At 40.1% G+C, this 25,296-nt stretch overlaps 1 protein-coding gene across 1 annotated transcript in view; it reads right to left on the reverse strand.

The window, feature by feature from the left end:
- The window catches only part of adgrb2 (adhesion G protein-coupled receptor B2), a 273,817-nt gene extending 260,815 nt beyond the window's left edge, over nt 1-13,002 (reverse strand). The window contains exon 1 of the mRNA XM_016663772.1: nt 12,782-13,002. Coding sequence (XP_016519258.1) covers nt 12,782-12,844 — 63 coding nt within the window. The 5' untranslated portion in view covers nt 12,845-13,002. The remainder of the gene's footprint in view (nt 1-12,781) is intronic.
- Nucleotides 13,003-25,296: the final 12,294 nt, after the last annotated feature.

Below are 25,296 nucleotides of genomic sequence, written 5' to 3' on the forward strand. Positions count from 1 at the left end.
CAGAACATTCACAATTATTTATCTGCATATTCTGGATTGCAATGAGGGGAGTTTATACATAATTACTCTGTAGACACACCAGATTGTAGGGAAGTTGAGTAGCAAAAAAGAAGAAAAAAAAAAGTGCACATTTAACTTTGCCTGGGACAAAATGTACAAACAAATGTCTGCAATAGAATTTGTGATAAACCCCTAGTGTTGTATACTAAGAAAACCAATATCATGTGTCACACAGATGCATTAGGGTTTTGTTTTTAAATGGATAAAACAACGTTTTAATCCTCGGCACACATGGAAAGCTTTTATCTCTAATTGTACCATCTGCTCTGCAAGAACACATTTTTATAATCCAGTACTGTTGCTTTATGAGGGATAAAACATGTAAAAAAAAAAAAAAATGCTGTGCTTTAAGTGAAGTACATTGAAAAAGAATATATCTTCCAAAGAAAAAGGCTTCCGCATGAACCTGCGATGTCTCATAATTTCTGCCTGCAAATTGCACTATCGTGATATTTTTCAGCATCCCCAATAAATGCTAGGCGGATAAATACAACTTTTGTATTTTATCAATAAGCAGCAGTTTTCACTCTGTCTTTTCTGTATTTACTGCAAACCGAGCCACAAAAACCAAAGCTGTACGCATGACTGAATTTGTTCAGTACAAATCAAACATGATATGACCAACAAATTCCCCATTAATTTGACTGAAGGTAAACAAAGCAGAGCTTGACAGATGTCTACGTTATTAACGTCATACACAAACACTAAAGTGCAGTTTCCTTATATTATTTGTGTTGTTACTTATTTCTTAAGTGTTTATCAGAAGCTTGCGTACCACAAACAGTGCGATGAGTCAGACTCGAACGTCTTAAGTGTCTCTGTCTTCACGACTTTTCAGAGTCAAAACCGTAAGAGTCATCGCTCTGCTTGCACTCTCATATCCTCAAGGGCCTTCTTCTGCCTAACGCCTGTGATCCTGTTGATCCGGCAGAGAGTCCTACAGGATGAACAGGATTCTCGCTAGCATCGCTTTGTGTACTTTCACTAGGTTAGGCACTCTTGCCCTTGACTCCCTTAAGGGACTGCATATATAGCCCATCTTGCTTGGGCATATGTTGTATATTCTCAAACGGATCACAGGGAGCTAGAAAGAGCTGCTATAGGGTGAGGCATGTTAAGGTTTCCCTTCTTGAAACGGTGACGTCTGCGACGTTTACGGACTTTCGTACTGTACGTTGACTCGTTTTCAGAACTTGCTCCAATGGCTGTGGAACCTCGCCGTTCTAATCCGACTAATTTATATTGATCTCAAACAACTTAACAATGAATGTGTGTGTGTATGAGCCTATTGGTGCACACTGAACACGCTGACAGCAAAGGTAAACCGGTGACGAAGAGCATATTCTTTGACCACTGAACCAGTGCCTGGAAACGGTGTGGGGGTGAGAGGAGCATTACATCATAGGAGCAGCATGGCCTCTCATTCCAAGTTTAATTACATAGCTGGCCTATGCAACCTTCTCATTTCATCTTTCAGTCTAATTGCTGAAAATGCAGGCCGAGGGCTACCTCCGGTCAGGGTGTTTAGTGGGGAAACTAAATTAGACAACGTATCAATGATAGGATGACAGTCGAGCTCTGAAAGACTCTTTTTTTTTTTTCCCATAAAAATTGGAGTCCTGCCACTAAGTGCAGTAATTTAGTTTTAGAACATTAAAAGCTGCGCAGCTAAAGCTAGTTTGTCCTTTTATTGTTGTTGTTTTTAAGAATTACTATCTGCCACCCTAACACGCCGATGTGGTTGCAAAATCTAATAGCCACCCCGGTTGGGTGATCCACCAACAGCGTTCTCAACAAGGGGCATTAAATAAAAGGTAATTAAATGCCTTGGGTTTTGGCCATCGGTGAGAACACCACTTTCTATGGGCTGTGTAAAATAATGTATCAAAAGTTAAGAGGGCTGCTGCTTAACAAGTATTCGCTCATTCATATCTAAGTGTTTTCTTTATGACAGAGTACAAACCAAATCCCTTTCTGAAAATAAAACGAAACTCATCGTGCTCCGGATGACTTGTAGAAACAGCGAAAGCATCGCAGTAGCGTTTTGCTTCAGCAACAACACAAGCCGTAAAAACTTTACTTAAGTTTTAGATCTGTGTTTCGCTCATGAATAAGTTTTGAAGTGACGAACACAGAGCTCGTTATGAGGAGAACGATGTGTTTTCTGTAAGGTTGAGCTCGACCCGACTTCAAAAGCAGCTCTCCGCTTCTTTGTGCAAACAACCAGCCCACCAATTAAATGTGTCGGACCGCTGAAGGTTGTATTCAAGTTGGATAACATGGCGCTCCAAAAGTTTCCAAGCTTTTTATGGCTTCCAAGCTCAAAGACGTAGATGGTTCAATACAATGTTAACATTTTCAAAGTGCAATTTATCAAAGTCCCAACGCAATGGCGCTTGGACAACACAGACTGGGTTCGCAAAAGTAACCCATACTGGGTTTGTATTTTTAAAGCATACCATTTGTGCAAATCGCTAAATTGCTTGTAATAAATACAAGTTAAAAATAAATAAATAAATAAATAAATAAAGGTGTATGCAGCTTTTAAGCTAGTTCATGAACTTGCAAAGAGAGCCAGAAGACACAAAATCCATCTTGATCAGCCTCAGGTCGTGTCATTCAGAAACACGAGGTAAAGCATGGCAACGGGTATTTACGGGCAAAGACATATTGTCTCTGCCAGCTTTGTACTGTAGGCGTACAGGCCTGTTGGGTTGGGAGACACTCCAGCATCTCTCTGGGATGGATTTCCACCTGTCCCCCTTTTCTTATTCCATAAATACACAAGCAGCAGTCCTGACAAGCCTCTAGACCTGCAGAGCATTTTTTTTCCCCTCTCGCCCCCTGTCCCCACTGACAAGCACATACTACTCACACACACATAAACACATATCAGGCACATGCACCACATTCTGCCAATGGCTTTGCAGTGAACCGATGAAAGGAGAAAACCTTTCATTGGTTTCTTACCTCCAAATGTCTGTAATATTACTTTTCTCTCAACTTTTATTCAAACAGGCAAGCTGAGCACATTCCAAGAACACAGTTTATCCACAGCAACAGCCTGGGGAGATGAGATGCCCTTATTTAAAAGAAACTCCAGTTCTTACTTTTGCCATGACTGTTCCCCCCCCCCTCCCTTAGTTCTTTAATAAAGATGAGTGTGAGGATGCCAGGATTAAAAAAAATAGAAAATGTTTTTGTTGGAAAAAAAAAACAAAAAAATAAAACACGCATAAATTAGTTTTGTTTTTTGGAATCTTAGCTTCTGACTATTACTATTCTGGGTTGCAAAAATGCAACTTAATTACAACTGAAATGCCTAGCACTTTTACAAAGTAAATGACTGAAACAAAACAACATCTTTCATTTTAGCCAGACTCAAATTTACCTCATTTTGGGCTTGTGATTGAACTAAGCTGTTCTAAGTGATGCATTAACCCATTTTTGTTCAGACGGCACAGTCATAATGCTGTTACCCCCCTTGGTATTACAGCTGACCAGAGCTCGTCTTTTCCTAGATTCATGGCTTAATTCTTCTGGGTACTTCAATTTCCTCTTACGTCACAGGCTAGACATAAACACTAGCCACTTTACACAGTGAGGGATAGAAAACGGGTGGATGGATGAACAGATTGATATGGAGAATGAACAGAACAGGTAAAAGAAGTTTCATAGGTGAGGTCATTAACCCATCCTAAAGCCTCGCAAGACCCCCAAACTGATGCTACCGCCTGCAAAGCCAGTGAGAATCCTGCAGCTGTTTTAGCATCTAAAACAGAAAACTCTTGCACATATGTAATCACACCACGAAGGACTTTCGACTCCTTCCATCTGCTTTGGCAGAGAACAACCTTTTGCTTTTTGACCTGCAAAGTCAAAGCTTCCTTCCCCATAAAGCACAGAAATAGGGGCCAAATGAATGTGACAGTAGGGGCACTTTGCCGACGAATGAGGCCAGACTGCTAAAGCAGATGAGTTTTCAGTCCCCCCCTTACATTAAGTAGTGGAGCTTGCTGCTTGGCTTTCTCTCAAGTGAAATGGGGTATGCTGTGTGTGTTCATGTACAAAACAAAGAGAGAGAGAGAGAGAGACTGTGGATGTTTCAGAGTAGATAACATGAATAATCAAAAAGAAGAGAAGAACAAGGTGTAACATATTGGTATTGAAAAAGGCAAAGGTATGAAATGAACGAGAGCTTTAGGAAAGTCATAAAGGTGTGCTTTGAATGAAGAGGAAACGCTTGTCCTATCGGTTGCCGAGAAAAAGCAATCATGAAAACACGTTAACTTCAAGAATCCTCTCAGGCCCCGTCTGTATGGCCCCATAAAACAACGGCTTTAGATGCTCTGAATCAATACAATCTGCCAGCTCCTGCTCTTTTTCAACCCCGCAGGACCACGCATTATGAAAAACATTACATGAAAAAAAAAAAAAAAAAAAAAAAGAAAATATGACTGCCGGGACGCAGTCAGTCACCGGCTAGGAGCTCCCCCCACCCATTCGCAAGGCTGCACAGCTTGCGGCACATGAAGTAACAATCTCAAATTGCACAGTCATTGCCCAGCTAAGTCTTCTCGTTCGTCTTTGCACAAAGAGACTTATTAACAGAGGGAAGGAAAGAAAAAAAAGCTCAATGAATTAACTGTTCTCCGTGCTTGTATTGTGGCAGTTTTTTATCCTGCGCACGATCGATATTAATCAGAGATTTGAATTATCTCAGCAATTCCAGACAATTAATTTGTTTTGTGTACTTCCACTCCCCGCGCCCGCCGCCCCACTGGCAGCCTCGACCTGTGTACTTCGACAGAAGCCCCTGTCCTTTTGTTTTTCTTGCCAAAAAGACTTAATTATTGCACAAAGCAGGTCTACGGGGCTTTTGATAAGTGTTTTTCTTGTTTCCTGTTAACTTTTCTTCATGGCCAGTGTCGAACCGTGCCCAGTCATGCTTATAGAGCCGCCCCGAACCAAAATGGGACTCATTGCAAATATTGACACAGTCACCCGGGGCCATGCCAAATGAATACCGCCCTAGTGATAGAGGCATCTGTGGCTCCAAATGGAGCATGGCACAGCATATGAATAGGGAGGTGGGGGGGGGAGACAACATATGAAACCAAAAAGAGAGATGAGAATTCTTTTATTCAACTCATCTCTGACCTCTCCTTCAACCCTGTGTGACCTAAATTTTTCCCCCGACTTCCCCTCGCTCTGTTGCTATCTAGTGACCTGGGTCTGTGATCGCTGATTTGCAGAAAGCTGACAGCAGATCATCTGGATGTGGTGAGGAGAACTCTGAAGCCTATCTGTCAGTGCGTGTTACTTGAACTAACGCAGTCAACCACAATAATAGAAGGAGATGCCCCTGCCCTAATAATAATAATAATAATAATAATAATACACAAATCCTAGCTACGGCTGTATATCAAAGCCAGTACATTTGTGGAATTAAAAGAAAATTAAAAGTATAGACGTCACTGGAATGTTTCCACACTTCTTCATATGACGGCCACACACACACACACCAGTGTGTTTTCTTGGTATTTTATGTGATAAACCAACAAAATGCGGTGCATAGTTGTGAAGTGGTAGCAAAAATAGTTAGTAAAACTATTTCAAATAAAATTGTTTGTAATATCGGAGATGCTCCGATGTGTGTGAATTTGTTGCATGTGCCTCATGTACACACGTACCATGTGTATGAATATCTCATTCGCAGACACACACACTTGTGTTGATGTGTAAATTCATGTTCGTATCGGGTCCTCGGTTTCCGTATAAGATTGTAACATTGTGCAAATGAAATTTGACAAGCAGCCCAGAATGTTGCTTTTACTCTATTTCTTCTTCTTTGGTATATTTTATCTTGATATTTACTTCCCTTTTTTATTCATTTATTTATAAAAACATTTTTAGTTTATTATTTTCAATCATTCAAATTGTAACAGCTGGCAGGGAAACACACAATGGAAATCAGCTCCAGCTGTAATTGGGTGCATTTTCATTTGTGTTCTCAAATTCATCAAAGCACAATGGCCCTCTTTAGCAAATAAAATAAAGGAAATCATATGAAATGTTCTTTAAATGTCTATTAAAAAAAAAAAATCTGAAAAATTGCTACTTTGGAAAATAAATCTTCATTTCAAATAACATCTGCATTTGCATTTACGTTTTAACTTTGCCTGAACAACTACTTTAATAAAAACTGTTCAATTGTAGCTGAGGTTGTTTGGTTAGCTTTGTTGTTCCGATGCTTTTTTTTTCTTTCTATCAACTCTCACCGGCTGCCAAATTTCCAATTGTTAAGCAATTTGAAAACATTCTTTCTTCCACTTGACCATTATTCTGCACTTTTTTTTGTTGGGTAACTTCTCACATAAAACACCAATAAAATACTTGGAAGTTTGTGGTCGCAAAGCAACCAGATGTTGGGAAAGTTTGAGTGAGCACGATGACTTTTTCCCTGTCAATCCCGACATCAGAAAAGAAGCATCCTTTTAAAATTTACTGACACAACAGACACAATTGGTGTGTGGGGCTTAAAAAGAAGGAGGAGAAAATGGAGGGTAAAGATGAGCTTGTTAGGGAGGGAACGGTGGTAGGGAGGAAATGTGTTTTTGCACATGTAAGAGAGGGGTGTCAGAGGAACAATGGCACAGCGAGCGCGCAGTGATCCAGGCAGGACCAAGCTGTCGCCTGGCTCTTAGTACATATGCACTAGTTAAACAGCCCGTGTGTGTGCGCACACACACACAGCTTGACTCCCCACCGCCACTTTTTTTTTTTTGTACTGGGATTCCTCCCTCCTGCCATGTGTGTGTGCTGATGAGTGCACTTCATACAAAACACTTGAGCCAAATTGAGATGTGGAAGGAAAAAAAATAAAAAGAAAAAAAGAGGAAGAGATGCAGGTGAGGAAGAGGTTATGGGGGAAAAGTCAGTGGGAGACGCAATGGAGGAGGAGGGATGAAAAAAACAAAAAAAAAAAACAAACAAACAAAAAACCAATTCAGTGCCAGCATTGGTCTGTGACATGTGGGTGGATATTGAAGATGTTATTAGTATCACATTTGCAGGCTTTATAAAACTGCCACAGAGCTGGCTCATTTTAATATATCTTCAGCTGATATGTGCCACACTGTCATATGTGTTGCAGTCCCAGCAGCTGCTGAGATGATGGCGCAGTGATAACACAGCCACTCCGCAGCCCTCTTTGACCCTCCTGCTGGGTTTTAGTCTACAGTTCGTTTCATTTCATTTGCCAAGCATCCGTGATATTTTTTACAGTAATGCACGACACTTAAAATTCTCTTTCTTTACATTTAAAATGAAACGAATAATACTAACAATTAAGGAGCAAGCAGCAATTTATGTGCAACAAGTGCTACAGATTTTTTTTTTTTTTTTTTTTACAACCTTCTTCTACTGCTGCTTTGGCTTTTCCCTTCAGGAGTCACCACAGGGAATCATCTGTCTTTATTTAGTCCTGCCCTCCACATGCTCAGCTAACTTCATAACTTAATTTACCTAAATTCCACTGAGTTTAAAAATTGAAACCATTTCATTTTTTTTGAGGACTTGGATTTATAGGCAATGCTTTTTCAAGAGTTTTACAAATACACAGAAAAAAAAAATCATCATGTTTTCATGATTTAATTAATTTCTGCTTATGGCCGTTTGCAACCTTGAGCCTACACAGGCTATTCCTTACGACAAGTTAAAGTGGCTTACGTTGCAGGCCATCAAGAAGCTAGCTAAAGTTGCGAATGTGAAGTGCTCCATTTTCATTTTGGACCTTGGTGGAAACTTGAAGAAGAAAATTAGAATGCATAAAAACTGCTCTTCCAAAAAAAACAAAACAAAAAAAAAAAAAAACCTGAAGAACTCTCTGGAGATCACTGTGGGCAACGTCTGCAACCAGTTTGGCATAGAATACACAAATTCATCAGAGGGAAACGCTGCTCTCATGAAAGGCTTTGCACCTGCCAAGATGCCACATGGTGTAATTCATGCTAAAGAACCGTCCAATAATTCCTACTACTTAAATGGGGATTTACACTCAAAGAGGCTTTCTCTGTTCAACTTTCATGTTTTTTTTCCCACTCATTCAGACTAACAACTAATTACGTGGGAACACGGTATAAAATTGCTCGTGAGAAGTTATAATTGTTAGACTAAAATGTTTGTCGCTCAATAGGTGCATCAGAATCCACTCTTTTCTGCAAAACGTTTGGCAAACTTCTATCCATTTTACTAAGGATATGTTTAAAACCACTGACGTGTGTAGTGACTAATGCTATTTTTTGCAGGATTGCACATTTTAGTGCGTTGGATATTTTAGACAACAGTTTGGTGATAGAAGAAGAAAAGAACGGTGAAGGTAATTATTGTGGGCAATGTTCTAATGGGAAACCTTCCCAGCTGCAGCTGCGTTTCCATCACGAAAGGTCTGAAAACCTAGTGCAAGTGATAAGTCACTAAAAATCATGGCAGCGGTGGAGATAAACAGATACACGACATTATTTTCATAATTTAACCAAAACGCTCATTATCTATCAGCCATCAGAGGAAATGTTTGGCGTTGGAGCGACGCATGCAGCGTTTTGGTTCAAATTGTAGTTGGCGAGTTTATGGACGAGCTGCAGATTCAACACGTTCAAATGACAACACGACTTTTTATGAACTGTGCCGTGCTGTGTGAGAGCTCTGGTGGACTCAGCTGCACATTGTCCTAGAAGAACAAAGACAAACTACAAACTACAAGGAAAACTACTTCCTGCTGTCTTCTTCATGGGATTTTGACAATAGCAACAACCGGCTGTTGATCACGTGACTTAGTTAAAAAGTTAAAGCAGTCAACTTTGCATTATATGGTAAATAAGGACACCGTTAATACAAAGTTGGCACTTTTAATGGACTTTTAATGCAACTTTGCATTAAAAGTGTCATTTTCCAAATGACACTCCATGACAACAGTCATAAACATTCATTAAGTGCTCCTTCATGTTCATGACCGTTGTGTCATGTTTACCCCTTCAAATAAAGTCTTGCCATCATTTGTTTCCATTAAGCAAATTTATTTTCGTCATTTCAATTTGCACAGTTTTGTGGTTAATGGAAACGCAGCTTATGTTGGTGCTACTTTAGTTATTAAGCACATTATTAGTGCTAAATAAAAGCACTTCAAAAAAAAAAAAAAAAAGAAGAAATTGATCCAGGAACGGTTTGAGGTGCACAACACGTTTGAGGAGTTCACCGGTTGGCTTCCAGTTTTCCCCAGACCTTAATCTGATCACAGGTTTGACGAGATGTGGGGGACAAACAGGTCCAATCTCACAACCCACAGGACCTGAAAGATGTGCTGCATCAGCTGCATATCATGGCCTTGATGGATAACAAAAAAACAACTAGCCTGTACTTTATTGTCTATCGGTACAGTGTGGATTTTTAACTTTCTCTGGAGTAAAAGAATAATAAACCCCCACCCTACCCTCACCCACCTTTAATAAACTCAAGCTCAAACTCTCTAATAACAAAGAGCAGCGTTGTAGAAGTGTTTTTTTGCTTCTCGGGGCTTTGTCCGTGGTGCTGAACTTGGAACCGTTTCCCTGCAGTCAAAGCCCGGGATCCTGCATGTGTCGTTGCATCTATAGAATCAGAAGGGTGCAAAATGTGACCCTGCAGGTTCCATCAACTTCAAACAAAGCTGAATCTGGAAATCCCTGCATCGTCAGGGGTTGTTAAAATCTTGTCTTTTCGGTGTTTGAAAGGAGCCTTGGAAGTTTTGCTTGTTAATCATTTTCAGAAAATGCTGGAGCTTTAGTGAGCTCAGAATCTGTTCAACCTCAAAGGGCGGTAGGGGGTGGGGGGGTTGCGCTTGCACAAAAGGACATTTTCCTTACTTTCCAAAAAAGACTCACGTACAGTTCTGGAAAAAAGAAATACTTAGGAATGTTTTTATTCATATCACGCCTTACTTCCAGCGTTTTGTTATGCAAAGGCTTTTACAGCCAACTGAAGAACTGTTCTTTATGTTTAATGAAGCTTCTTGTGATATTTTGTGGGTAAAGACTTTTTTTGTAAGTGAATTTTTGTAGAAGATAAGTCAAACTTGCTTTATATGGGCTCTTGATCAGTTCATTTGACAAACAATATCAAAGGACCATTATGATGGTTGAGCAAAAACAAAGCATACCTTTCAGTAGCGCCCTAGTTCACTGTAAAGAGTGCTCTGTGGTGTTGGAGCCAAAACTACATTTTGCTCAGGGTCACTTTTGACAGAAAGCCACGAGAAGCACTATGTGAAGACGCAGCAAACATGTGAGACCAAACCAAAACTAAACGCATTGCAAAAGCCGGCGTGTGGAGGAAAACTGACGCTGCACATCTACTCACTGGTAGCAGCTCCTCTATGAGGCTTGTGTCATTTACCATTCGTAGCTTTGTCTCAAAACCTAAACGAACCTCCAAAAGCGTCTTTTGTTTCCGGCCTGCCCTCCAAAAACATTCAGTCTGCTTTGAACCGCCTCTTGCAAAATCTCCTGGAGGCGCCACTGGCAGAATACTTATATACTCGCCACATATTTTTAGTTGTTGAATGTTGAAAATTGTGCTTTTGTTTCACTTCACAGCCATGTGTTACTCAGTCACGTGATGGGAATGTCACGAAATAGTTCACAACACACACAAAAAAAACACACACACAAAAAAAAAAACTGGACTCTGATGACCTGTTCATCTGAACTGAACGAGTCGCTGCACACCAATCAGTGCGTCCTGCACAGCCTCCCGCACAACGAGCTCAGGCAGAAAGTTTAACATTATCACAGATGGCATTTTAAAGGAACAACACAATCCAGCTCCTCGCTACAGTCTGAGCAACTCACCCCCTCCCCCTCTTCTCTTTTTAAAATGAACATGTAGCAGAGATTCGACGGTGGTAGGTGATGGGAGTTTTGAATCAAAAGGTGCGTGAAGAAGGGAGCGCACGCTCCGCACGCTCAACAGATGGCATGGAGAGGAACAGACAGAGGGAGAGGACGCTCGGAGGCTGCTTTGCACTCCCTTTTCCGTCGCGTCCCAGGTTGTCATTCTCGCTCAGCGTCACGCGGGAGCCACCTGCTCGCTTTCCTGAAGGCGAGCGGTTCTGGAGAGGAGAGCTTTGCCCGACGTGCACACGGGCAAGAGCGGAGCTTTGGCGCTACGCGACGCGGCACTGCGGCAGGCGCAGACGAACCCGCCGCGATGTTGCAGCTTTCAAAGGGCTTTCTGTTGCACGAACCGCTGCCAGTGAACTCCCTCTCCGCCCCCCTCCACCACCACCACCACCACCTCCACCAGCCCATCCACCCCCCTCCATCTCTCCTCTTTTCTCCCCATGCATGCTCTTGCGTGCATCCTCTTTAACATTCAACGGCGGAAGCCGCCCGCTCACTCATACGGGCGCACAGTTGCGCACGAAAAAAAAAAAAAAATCGTTGTAATTAGACCGCGAACGATGTATCCTTCTGCCAACAATTAGTTCTCACCAACTAAAAGTAAAATATATGATTAATATAGAAAACTAAAAAAAAAAAACCTTCTTTTGTCTTCCAAGCGGATGAGGGGGGAAAGTGAGCATGCCAATGCGTCTAGAAACGCTAGAATGGAAAGTGGAAACTGTGTGCGTCTGTGTGCGTCTGTGTGGCCACTGCGCAAAGTTCCAGGTCGGTTTTAGAGGCGAGAATCCTAAAGCTCAATCCCTGCTCTCTCCTTCAGGGATTGAGAATATTTGAGCTGTCAGCTGACCCACCTGTGATCCATCTTCCACATCACATACTAAACGATAAAAATAATAATAATAATAATAATAACAGACGCTTCGATTCATTCCTTGTGAAAATCCTATCCAAACAGGCTGAAGCTACGAGCTGGATGCGACATCAAAAAATAAGCACGTCCAGACAAGAGTAAACACACACCAGCTAGACAAAGTTGAGTTTTTTTTGTTGTTTTTTTAAATCTCTCTCTCTTTTTGCCGATAGGCTCACATTACCTGGTCGCTGTCAGCAGCAGTTATTTGAGGAGAAGGCTATTCCCCGATCGGTTCCGTGGACACAAGTTAAGTTTCCCATCCATGGCACGTCTCAGACGGAGAAGGGGACTATTATTCATTCACGTTTTGCTGCTGCGCCCCACTAATGTTCTCCGTGAGGCATCCCACTTCATCCAGTCCAAAGAGGAGAAGGAAAGGAAAAAAGGAAGAAAGTATAAATGGAAATAAACAATTTAAACAAAAGGTTAAAGGAAAATCTAAATTCATGAAATCATAAAAAAATAAAAATAAAAGTAGGCACACATCAAATGAAAGAATGGAACAGAAAACAAACCAAAAAAAGAGGGGCAATTAAAAAAAAAAAAAGATCAACTAAAAAAAAAGAACGATGTTACTGTAGATGTCCAGTTTTGTTTAAAAAAAGCGTAAATCCACGTGATATAATCTCCATGGTTTGGTGCAGGGAGCCGCACGACATATTCCAAATTCACAATAAGCAGCACCGCAGCGGCAGAAGCAGCAGCAGTGGAATAACGGGGAGGTTTTTTCTCTTTTTTCTAACGATGCCCGGTACTCCAAGTCCAAAGAGGCTCTTCATTTAAAGCAGACGCCGAAACAACAGAGAGGGAGCGAGTTGGACCCGAAAGATGAAATCACACACACACACAAAAAAGCATTGTATCTCACTCCTCCATTTCTTCCTCCTCTTCCTCTGTGCGGTGGGATGAGATGTGTCGCCTGCTCTGGCATTCGGGATGAGGATCCACAGGCAGCGTCTCGCAGTCGGGCATCTGGCTCCCCTGCAGTGTCTTCACGAGCGGAGGACGGGGATGCGCGCTCTCGCTGCCCTCTCCGCCGGGGATCCGTCAGGCGCGTTCACGTCGGAACTCCCCATCCCCTCCTCCTCTTCCTCTTCCTCCTACTCCATCCTCCATCTTTCTCACCCCCTCTCGCTCGCACACACGCGCGCGCACCCACCCGCTCACACACACACACACACCAAAACACGCACGCGCACGCACACGCATTTTCTACCTCTACTGACGTCAGCCAGCAAAGTATAGCTACATGATGTCAAATTCCACGAGCTTTTTTTTTTTATGACATCACGTTTGATTTTCTTTATCAGGACACTAATACATGATACATCACGCCATGCCATGTCTCTTGAACTTTTGGGATATTAGATCATACCCCAACACAACATAGTGCAAACATGGTGGGAAAGCAGAATGTGATTTTCGAAATTCTTTGAAAAAATCCAAATCTTAAAAGTGTGGCATGCTATTTTTAGTAAAGAATCATTTACTTTGATATCGCAAACCAACACAATCAATTGGCCTAAAAAGTCATCTAAGTAGTAATTTCAGTCCCACCTGTGTGTAATCTGGTTTTAATATAAATATACCTACTATATGAAGGCCTTATGGGGAGTTATGAGGTGACAATAATGAATAACCATTCATTGGTATTCTTTGGTCATTAGGACCAAGAAACACACCACCAGGCAGGTCAGGGAGAACATTATGAAGAAGATTAATGCAAGGTTAAGCAATAAAGCAACCAAAAAAAAAAAAAGAAGAAACATAATTCAAAAGGGAAAGTGGCATAATGGCCAACCTAAACTGAAAGAGTGAGAAAAAGAATATTAATCAAAGGAAAAATAAGAAGCAAAAAGTAAGTTGGGCCTTTTGCCCAAATTACTACGATACACATTTCAAGCGGGAGAACCTGTTGGCAGGACTGTTCTGATGCTGTGGGGATGTAAAAACAAAGAGAAGAGGAAAGAGGTACCGTCCAAAAACATGACGAGATGAAAGGTAATTTTTAATGAAAGCAGAAAAAAAGGTTCTCTGTGTAATTTGTCACAAAGGACAAAGCAAACATGTTGCTGAAGATTCTCTGATCGCAAAGAGTAGAATTAAACGGGTTTTTTGGGTTTTTTTTTTTTTTTTTTTTTTTTGCTTACATGCAAAACACTACTTGTGGCAGATCAACTGGAGGTTTTGTTGTGTTAAACAGATGCTGTTGCTTTCCACTGTCACCCCGAACTATTTGAACTGAGACTTTTTCATATGCCAACTTTTTCCAACTGTAATGGCATAATGAACTTAAACTGACTGCAATTGAAACATTTACACAAATTAACAAAACATATGCAGCTGAACTAAATTCTGTTTTGAGAGTCTTGAAATGGCATGTGTGGTGAAGTGGAACCATTTCAGTAAAACTTAATTGAATAACCCTGAATACTTAATCCTCACAGAAATACGAGGATGGGAGCATCATGCCGCTGAAATACAAATGACATGGATCTATATANGCAATTTTTAAATCTGCTCTTAAGACTTACCTTTTTCGGTTGGCCTTTGATTCAGTTTGAGCTGCTGCTTTCCTGTATTTATCTGGGTATGTTTATGTATTGTATAGGGTGTTCTAAGTCACTGTATTGTTGGTTATAGTGTGTTTTCATTTTGATTTTTATTTGATTAATTTTGTGATTGTACAGCACTTTGGTCAGTGGTACTGTTTTAAAGTGCTATATAAATAAACTTGTCTTGCCTTGCCTTGCCTATATATATATTATGCTAGAATGACCCAGTCAAAGTGCAGAATCCACATCACACAGAATACATGTGGAAAGCTGGTAGAGGGAGATATAGACAAAAGAACAGCTGCTTTAATTGCAGTGATGTCCTGTCTCATAAAATCCACTGAAATTTGTGGTTGTAATGGGATAAAATGTGAAAAATGATCAAGGCGTATGAAAACATTTTTTTTTTCTCCTTTGGGAATGAATCCCCTTATTCAAAGTTTCCAAATTCTCACACCACTGTTTTTTTGTTGGTGTTTTTTTTCTCCCTTTGCATTCTACTGACAGTGGATGATCTGATTAGACTTTGGGGCGCCTTTGCTGCATACATTTGCATAAGGATGAGAAGAAGTGATGGTACATTAGTCAACTCAAGTGGTTCTTTTGACGGCTCGGGTGTGAAGGAGGAGCCACAGCAGCGCAGCCCAGCTCCACAAGTGTTGACAGATTGCTAAGCGGCCATATATTCAGCTATAATAAATTTCCAACCCCTCTGCGCTTCGGCGGATATAGTAATCCAGCCTCAGCTTCCAGTGAACTTATTTCTTTAAAGAATCTAATCTGACTGCTTCAAAATAAGATGGTTCTATTCGTTTTTGATTGTTATTATTTTTGGGGGGGCTTCTATAGGTAAGATGTGGAAAACGAGGCAGAGCACCGTTTGAAATCCAAGCGCACATCTTGTGAAGACAAAAGTGGACCGTATTACTTTAACGGCTCAAATGTGAAAATTGCTCACCAGTGGGCACAGCTGCAAATGATAGGGAGCGAGAAAATAGAAGCTACCAAGGCTGCGCATCTGTCAGATTACAGCATGTCAGAGTCTGGATCTTAATCATCAAACCGACACAAACTGCAAGTCCATACATGTGTTTTAAAATGAAGTTGCATTGCTCTAGTTAGTTGTACAGTTCATTGTTGCTTTCGGGCAAACGCCTTGTATTTCATTTTTAGTTTCATTTGTTTTACGAAAATCAACTCTACTGATCACCTTCACATATCTCTGGGCTTTCACTGACATGTATACATGTTTTTTAAAAGAAAATATAACTTTGACCAGTCAGTATGAATTTATGTTTAGCGGCTATATTTCCTCCTCCGCTCCATTTCCTGAAAAGTTTTGCTTTTGGAGATGCAAGACTTCTGCTTGACAGCAGCAGGATTTTGTGATGCAGCATGCTGCTGTATTATGTCTTGGTCTGCACTTTTATTTACATGTAAATTGAAGTTTGAGCTTTATAGTTTCCTCCGCCTGTTCTTGTTTGAAATTGTAATGATATTGCTCGAATGAAGTTCCAATTCTTTTATTTATTTTCGATATCACACTGGTCCCCCTATCACGATGTTGCTTATCTGCCCTTTTGTTTCAGTTCATGGGAAGATGTGCCGCTTTAGGTCGATAGCGTTGCTCCATTGCAGTTATGTTGACACCGTAGCATACATTCACAGACACTATATCACAATTTGATCACCTACCATGTTAGCTTTCCCAAGCTATTTTTAGACACATATTGTAACAGTAATTCCTGATGCATCACTATTATTCCCCTGTCTGGGTGTATGAAGATTCACGCCCCTTGAGGGATGCTTGAAGCAAAAAGTGAAACTGCCAGCACAACCTACTTTCTGAGTAATTAAATTAGTAATTGTCCTACCACTTTGGGATTTTTCCACAATTATGGACCAAAATTAGGCTGGTACTTTACTCTATGCTTTGCTTTGTACAGATAATCTGGTCCATCCGCTATTCACAAACAACTGCTTGCTGAAGGCGTTGATTCTGCTAAAGTTTGAAATTATATCCAATTGATAACGTTTGCTAACTTTCCATACTCTTACCAATGTATGTCATGGACCAGTTCAACACTGTGTAGCCTACTGGAAAGTGCCTGTGCTGTAAACAACCATCCTTCACTGCTGAGCGAGAAGTGCCAAGCTGTTTATTCAATATTTGGAAGTGTAGACCGAATGGCAGACTGGAATACTAAGATAGTGCAGAATATCAACATCATACTTCGCAACTTCTCCTTCCGTTTGCTGATTGGCCCGGTTGAAGTTCTACCAGAGGAATCCAAGTCAATGGGAGAAAGCCCAGGCTGAGCTGTGCAGCAAAACTAGAATCAAGCAGAATCGAGCACGCGTAGGAAGACAAAGGTCATTTTAGACAAAAAAAAAAAAAAAAAAAAAAAATGAGACAGTTTATAAAAACAGCAGAAGCAACAAAAGCCATTTTGCACACTGTGCAGACTTCCACACACGTAATTTCAACATAAATGCATGATTTAAAACAGTAACACGTCAAAGATGTGAAAGCTTCTTGATGTACATGAGCAAATATAAAACACAGTAATTTCAAGTCGATAAAGATTTTTTTTTTCCATGTGGTGTCCTCAAATAATGTGTCAAGGTCCAATTTTCCTCCTTCTATTCCTCCTCTAGGAAGCTTTTTGTGACCGTTTTGCCTGAAAGGTCTCTACTCAGAATCAAATTTGTGATCTCCAAAGCTGAACCAAATGAAAGCACAAAGCTGATCAAAAAGTAGGACCATCTGTGACTGTGATATTCATTCTCATTTATTAGCTTTAAAACATGACAATGTAAAAAAAAAAAAAAAAGAAAAAATGGGGAAAAAAATTGAATGTTGGCTGAATACACTGACACAAAAGAAAAAATCCTTCACCTTTAATTCACTTAGTGACTGATAGAAATCTCTCTTTACAATACATCATTTCTTATGAATAATTGAATGTTATTCTGATAAGGTTAACTCCTGAAGTGAAAGGCACAAAACAGATAAAACCCAGACTTTCATCTCCTCTACATACCAAATGTGCAAGATAGTATGCAAACGTCAGCACTGCCATTTTTGGCAATACAATTTCTCGGGATAGCATCATCACTTAAAGGCAACGTGTCCTGAGCTACCACCAATTATTTTGCAGCTCTATGCCAACCAGAGATTGAGTAAATGCTGCAAAAAAAGAGGGTTTTTTTTGCTTAGGTAAGTTGCTAATTGTTTTCAAGCACATGGATTTCTTTAAAATAAAGAAACTCCAAACACTGACAACTACACTGAGCACAGCTTTAGATGTTTTATGTAATAATGAGGAAAGAACATTTCACATACATGTAATCCCCACACCACCATATTACCAAAATTCTTGTTTTTAACAAAGGTGGTCACACTTGTTGGTGGCAACTTTTGTAGTGCTTTTGATTCGCACACTTGGCTTCTGCTTTCTTCCCCAACACTGTTGGTCCAACCTGGGTGAACCTTTCCATGATTATTTTGACAATGAATGAAACTTCACTATGAGCACAAATTAAAACCGTCATTGTCATTAACCCGTTTCACAAGGGTGATAACAGTGTCATATGATATGTTGCTGTTTGTCTAAAACAGCCTTAAAAGGTTAGAAGACTGCAAGAAAAAGTCGCACGTAAATCTGTTTGACAAGTCTTTCTTTTTATTCGTTTTATTTTTGAAATACTCACTCTGCTGAGACGTTGTAAAGAAAATTTGTCATGTTAGTGACGGTGGTGTTTTAAGACCATACTATTACTTTTGTGAACAATAGTTGTAGATACTGTAATTATTTTTTGTGTGTGTTTGTCTTGGAAACAGAGCTGTTTCATGAGGCAAGAAATTAAACTGGTCAAATTACAAAAAAAAAAAAAGTAGAAATAGAGAGCAAAATAAAAATAAGCATTTGAAAAATCTTTTGCTTCAGTTTAGTAAACACTTGAGCACATCATTATGATTTTATTTTATTATTATTTTGAGAAATCAAACACAAATATGTGCATCAATGTGAAGGAGGAGCTGTGGGAGTCTTTGTTTTCAGTGTTAGGATAAGAGGCCAGATCTACACATGAAAACAGAAGCCACTGAAATTAAACTGGACCATTCATAATTTAACATCCAAACAAACAAGCATCCAGAAAAAAAAAAAAAAAAAGCGATTCCCTCCCCACCAATTATTAATTTTTCTAAAAAATAAATACAAGCCATGCTTAGCCTGGCGAGGGGGTGGGGGGCTAGCAAAGCATGGTGGACCGCCAGGCTTATAATACACTGTGGGAAACCCTGCCTCAACCTCAAGGTTGTGGAAAATAACTGAGCTAAGCTCCTGAGGGGCTAAAAGACACAAATAGACAAAACGGTAATGTCCCACAGCCGGACACTGTGATTGTTGATAAGCAGCAGATGACAGCCATTGTGTGATCGACGCACCACAGACCGTGTGAAGGACCACTAAGCTACCCGGACTCGACTCGACTCGGGTTTGAGATGAACATCTTCACCTAAGAAGGACCAGAGAAAGTGAAGGAAATGTAGAAAGAGCACGAGGATCAAATAGTGCAATAGGATTAAACTAGGATCAAATAATCAAAACAACCGAGTCATGAGAGATATCTTACTGCACAATTGATGGGAAAAATGTATGGACCTAGATTAAGGGTAAACATGGAGGAAAACATGTTAGGTTGCAAAAGACTTGGGAATGGTGTCCAACTTTGTCTTCCAGTAAGACAATGCAGATTATCCAGAGCAGCAAAAAATAGGGTTATGATTGTTCAAATTTTAGAATGACACAATCAGCGTCGAAACCCCTAAATCTTAATTTAGTGACTCTAATTTGCCAAAATGTGAAACGTTTAAAAAGAGGTTCGAAAATTCAGTGTGCTTAGGAAACCTGCAAGTGTCACTCTTAGCATTTGTCTCTACTAATCCCCGTTGAAAGAAAAGGTCCAAAGGTCCTATGTATTCCTACATCTCCTCTGCTAGCTTCCTAATCAGAGCAACCGTAATTTTCCTGTTCGCCTTCTCTGTAATTTCAAATGCGTGTCTTGTCAGAAAATTGCATTGCCTGTGTTTGATTAATTTTGCCTCAGCTAAATGGCAGAACAATGGCAAGTTTGATTTGCTTCCTGCGAATCAAGGAACATGCGAGCTGGACTGAACTTTGTTTTTCTTCCCATTGACATGATCGGGTAAACCTGGAAGGCCATATAAATTTGGCCTGCCGTATTTATTTTTTTTTATCTTCTCAAACTGGTATTTCGCTTGAGTTGTATTTTTTTCCCAGCCCCTCAGGATTAACTTGCAGTCTGTGATGCATCAGCTGTTTGAATGCCCGCATTTATTAGTTGCCTCTGGGGTTTATTCTCTGGCTATGAAGTTTGCTTGTGCGCCAGATTCGATCAGAAATAACATGGAAACTGTAACGCTTTCATGCTACTTCTCATCTATGCTTTCAGGAGCCAAAGTGTTGTCGCTCTTTCTGCTCGGCCTAGATTTCGGATCAAGGTTTTTCTGTGGAAATGCCATTCTGAGGAAAACCTAAGTACAAACACATCTGAGCATAAAGTAATTCCTTTGTATTTGCCTGAAGTACGATTAGGTGTATGGCTCCACATCATGCATGTGATTATCTGAAGCTAGGAAAAATATATATTTGGGGATACATTTACCTGTATATATTTGCCAGCCTGTTTTACTCACTAAGGAGTAGGAACATGAAAATAGGAGAGGCCTGTAAAGCTAGCCAGATTTCCTCTGGGATCAAATGTGACAATTATGACACTGTTACAAAACTCCACCATGGCCACTCCTCTATCCTCTTCCCATCTTTAATGGATTGTTCTTTTCTTCTACTTACAACATGTACTTATTAATACCTTTTTCCTGTAAATGTAAATGTAAAAAAAACAAAAAGACAACAACAAAAACTGTCCTTAGTGTGCACGGCGGATTCAAACTCCCATCATGCATTTGTGATAACTGGAAAAGAGTCCACTATATTGGTCTGAACACATTTTATGCAACTTATGTTTGCAGAATTCTTCCGTTTCATCCGCACTGGAGAGTTTTTGAGCATGAAAGGCCCGTTTCATGATCATGCCACAACATTTCAGTCAGATCCAAGTCCTGACTTTGACCAAGGCAAACTGATACAACAGTACAGCAGGGTTTTTCCACATGTCTCCTTGCTGCATTTCAGCTATACCTTGTGGCCAGGCTGGCTGGTAATATTTTCCAGACCAACTTTTCTCTACAAAAAGGTTAACTGGAGTTAGGATCCTATTTGCTTAATTGACTCCATTAAATCACATCAAGCATCAGAGTAGACAGGTAGCATTAATAAAATATGAACTTTGGACTTTTTTTCTTTTTGCTTTGTCAATGCATACAGTAAGCAAGGGGGTATGTAGTTCACAGGATCTTAAAGGGGCATAAGTGGCTTCAAAAAGTCTCCCAAGCAGTGCTGTGCCATCAAAGGGGAGGCATCATAACAAGCAAAAATACTAAAAATGACAAAAGAAAATTAAGTTGTCCACTTGACTTTTCTATTGTTTTCTGTATGATTTAAAGCTTTTTATAGTCAAAAATTGAAATTCACCCAATTGCTGCATCAGTCAGTGTGCCTACATATCTGATTCCAAAGGATTCAGTGTCTTAACAGTCACCAACCTCTCTGCTCTCAAGTCTCATGTTATCTAGGCCACCATTCCAGTCACTTCGATCTGAGGAAGAGGAGGCATATGAAACATCTTCAAGAGCTGAAAAAGAAAAATCAATTGGTTTCTACCCAAGCTTATAGAATGACTGGGAATCTACAAAGACACTTGTTGGACCAAGGGATCAAAGAAAACAGATCAAAGTTTAGATATCAAGAGAAGTTTTTCTATGTAAAAAAAAAAAAAAAAAAAAAAAAGGTTTTCTCAGACTCTCTGTAGAGAACTGAAAAATTTACAACCCATACATTATCCAGTGACATTCACCGGAGGAAGACCATTTGTGAAATAAATATATATTTAAATATAAAATGAAGTGCTTGCCGAACATCTTTAGTCAGTGCCTTACTGTGTTTGAAGGTCAGGTTAGTGTTTTTCAACCACTGTGCTGCGGCACACTAGTGTAACGTGAGTAATTGTCAGGTGTGCCGTGGAAATTATCCAATTTCACCTACCATATTTTCCGGACTATAAGCTGCTACTTTTTTTCCTATCTTTTGAACATGCGGCTTTTCTGTGGATTTTTCTTCAACCACCAGGGGGCTCTTTAGCAGGAAGTGAGTCATTGGAAGTCAAAATTGGAAATCAAAGAAGAACGTGCTAATTTTCATTTAGAACAAACATGCTAGCAGCAGGCACGATGGAGAAACGTTTTCAAACTCATATGATGCAGTTTCTAAGTTGAGGAGTATCGATCTGGCACTACAGGAGGGAAATAAAGCCGCTGTACGTAAACTCGGCGTGAACAAACCGGATTTGAAGACGGAGAACTGCGTCCTTAATATATCCAGCAGTTATTAGGACGCAGCCCTCTGCTGGGACCTTATGGGAAACCGAGAGCGGCAGAGATACCAGCGGCCTGTAGCCCGGTGCGGCTGATTATATGCAAGTTTCCGGGGGGGGGGATAACAAAATTTGAAGGCACGGTTTATAGTATGGTGCGCTCATAGTACGGAAAATATGGTGATTGGTCTTAAAAGATTTTTTTGAAAATGAATTAATTATCTGCAAATGATGCCATCTTTGGGTGTCTTTGCTGTAGTAGTGACTAGTGGTTTAATCATGTAATTTTATTATCACTAGATGGCAGTAGGTACAGAGCATTTTACATTAAAACGAGAATTAATGATGCATGAATGTTACTACATTCATGCATCGCACCCGACAGTGTTGTAGCACTGTTCAGGTGTATTTTTGAAGTGGAGATGTTAAGTGCAATTTGAAATAAGAAATGTAAAATATGATAAAAAAATAATTTTTTGTGTTTATTTGATTCCTATTCAAGACACTTTGATAAGAATGACTATATATGTAATATAGGTGGCTACAGAGTATCTTTGTTTACATTTTTGGTTGGTGGTGTGCCTCGTGATTTTTTCAATTAAAACAGTGTACCTTGGCTCAACAAAGGTTGAAAAACACTGGTTTAGGGGAACAACACTCTACAGTATCCAACTGAATTATTGATGGTCAAGGTTTTATGCTTTGATCTTAAATGTCCATAAGGGTGAGAATAATGGGTTGTGTTGTCAGGATGGTGGAGTAGCCCTTGAAAGGGACCTGCTGTACTGATATACTGACATGATGTCAGTTTATTGAGAACGATACATTGAAGAGGTCAGAATACAGCTAGTCAAGCTCATTTTCAAGGGAGTAGTGCTGCACATGTCATTATTCTGTAGTTTTCATAAAGGCAGAGTTTTATCCTGTCTACTTCTTTTCCTCCATAATGTCTTTATTTCAATTTAAAATAATTTACTATATAATGGACTGTACACAGAAAAGCATCCAACCGATCTGGTTAAAGTAAGCTTACATCTATTTACATCAACATATGAATTACTGTATGTTTAATGGATTCTTACATTGAGCTGCTACATAAAAAAGAAGGTGTTACAACAACATAGTGCATTTACAAACATAGCCATCAGCGGACTTAATTGAATCCAAGTGTCATGTAATGTTTGTTGGCGGACCCAAAATGCTGGGAGCATTGATTATGTTTAAAGATTTAATGGAGAAATGAAGACAAAAAACTTACAAAAGGCATGGGAGCACAGGGAGCCAGAGCCAAAAGAAAACAGGAATCCAGAACAAAAAGCCAGCAACAAAATCTGGGGAAGCAACAAGGATCTAACAGCAATTAACGGGAGGAACCAGCAAAGAGTGACAGCAGCAGAAGTGCTTAAATATGGGGAGAGTGAATGTGGAGCAATGGATTTGGGCTGATTGGGTAAACGATTGCAGGTGTGAGTGGAGAGAACAGAAGCCAGACTGAGGAGAGACGGGGGACAAGAAAAGTACACAGAGGACTAGAAAATACTAAAGAAAAACTAGATCTAAGGACCACAGTTAAACTAGAGTAACAAAAAAATACATAGAGACAAGAAATAAACTAGAATCACCAAGAAGGACTGAACTAAAATAAAACAGAAACAAGAATGATCAGAAAAAGAGACTAAGGAAAACAAAACAAAATAAAAAACATAAACCTCAAACAACTCAGGATCCTAATACCAAGTCTGCATTAATAAAATGAAAGAACAGGAGAATAAGCTTATGAATATTTGTTTGCATGCAGTGTGATCTTGGTCTTCTCTTAATTATATGCCAGTTCCTACTAATGTTTTTTTTTTTTTTCCCCCAGTCATTTTGCATTAACCACACAGCTGATGTTGACTCAACAAAGCCATCACGGAGCAGCCGTGTTCCATATGCAATAAATCACTGCCGTCACAACGTGACGTTTTCCGTGAGAAGTCTTGTGTTTTCGAGGCATCTTTAGGTTCGCATCCGCATTATCAACGGTAGACACTCTTTTCCTCCCGACTGACAATGATAAATTGCCAGGTGACGACCGCCCTGCTCTTAGCCCACCAACAGTGAAAATTCTTTCTGGTCATCTTCAGCTGGTGTGTGACTTCAGTCTAGCCCCTCTTCATGGGCATCTATCAGCTACATTCAGCCCTCTTCTCATAAATCTGCCCCAGTCCCTCAATCCCATCTCTCTGTCTGCTCTCCACCTCCCTCCCATTCGCCCATACATTTAAGAGTAGCTGAAGCCCACAGCAGACCACACTTTGTTGGCCCATCCATCACGACTGACTGTAGGCTAAACAGGTTCAAGAAAAAGAAAGAAAGAGGAAAAAAAAGCTATGATTTAACCCCACCTTGCTCTTGGCAAGGAAGGCTGCCTCGTGGTGCCCAAGAATATATTGTTATTTGCAGGAAAAAAAAAAAAAAAATAAAAAATCCAGCCATTCCTTTCTGCCTTCATGACAAGTCGAACATGGCACAAAGTCATTGGAATTTAAGAAATTGTCTCTTAAATCATGTTAGTATGTGCAAGTGCTGGCATCTTTTGGTTTATCATTTTCAAACTCTGGTGTTCGTAAATGAATACTTTAAAATGAGACTGTGATTATCCGTTACCTTGCCACACGGAGATGGGTGGAGACATTAGGCAGCAAGCAAACATTTTGTGCTCAAAGTTGAAACATTGTTGAGTAAGGACTTGACAGGTTTGACAAGAGAAACACGTTGACAGGTGCAGGACTGCAGCTCTTGTGGGTTGTTGCTTCTTCCCTATGTTTTTATGTTATCCATTTAGTCATAAGCATTACTTTTGTTACCTTCTGACAGGTATTAGTTTATTTATATTATATTGTGGTATCTGTGAAGAAACAAGAAAATTTTGGGTTACGAATACGAAATCTGAGCTCTACATCAAGCCCTAAATGTAAAAGAGGAATACAAAAGATTTCTAAAAGGCAATCACTTATCAAAATATAAACTCTCACAGGGTGACCTTTTGAAGAGCAATACTGTCTCTTAGTGCAAAAAGAACATTGGGGTGGGGGAGGGGGTATGTTGATCCTCTGTGTTTGCAGCATAGCTGAGGCATAAACATATAAGCAAGTTTGTCATATTTGATCTTCATTACAGCACATAAAATACGAGGCTTTGTTGCACTCCATCACAACAAGGTGGGCAGATGGAGGCAATGAATAAAACCTGGCCTGACAGTAGTGATGACGGTTGATCTTACCCTCCAGGAGATAAGTTAGCGATTTCATGCCAGCAGAAGACC

This window comes from Poecilia formosa, unplaced genomic scaffold, assembly GCF_000485575.1.
Source record: "Poecilia formosa unplaced genomic scaffold, Poecilia_formosa-5.1.2 Scaffold443, whole genome shotgun sequence".
Classification (NCBI taxonomy): domain Eukaryota; kingdom Metazoa; phylum Chordata; class Actinopteri; order Cyprinodontiformes; family Poeciliidae; genus Poecilia; species Poecilia formosa.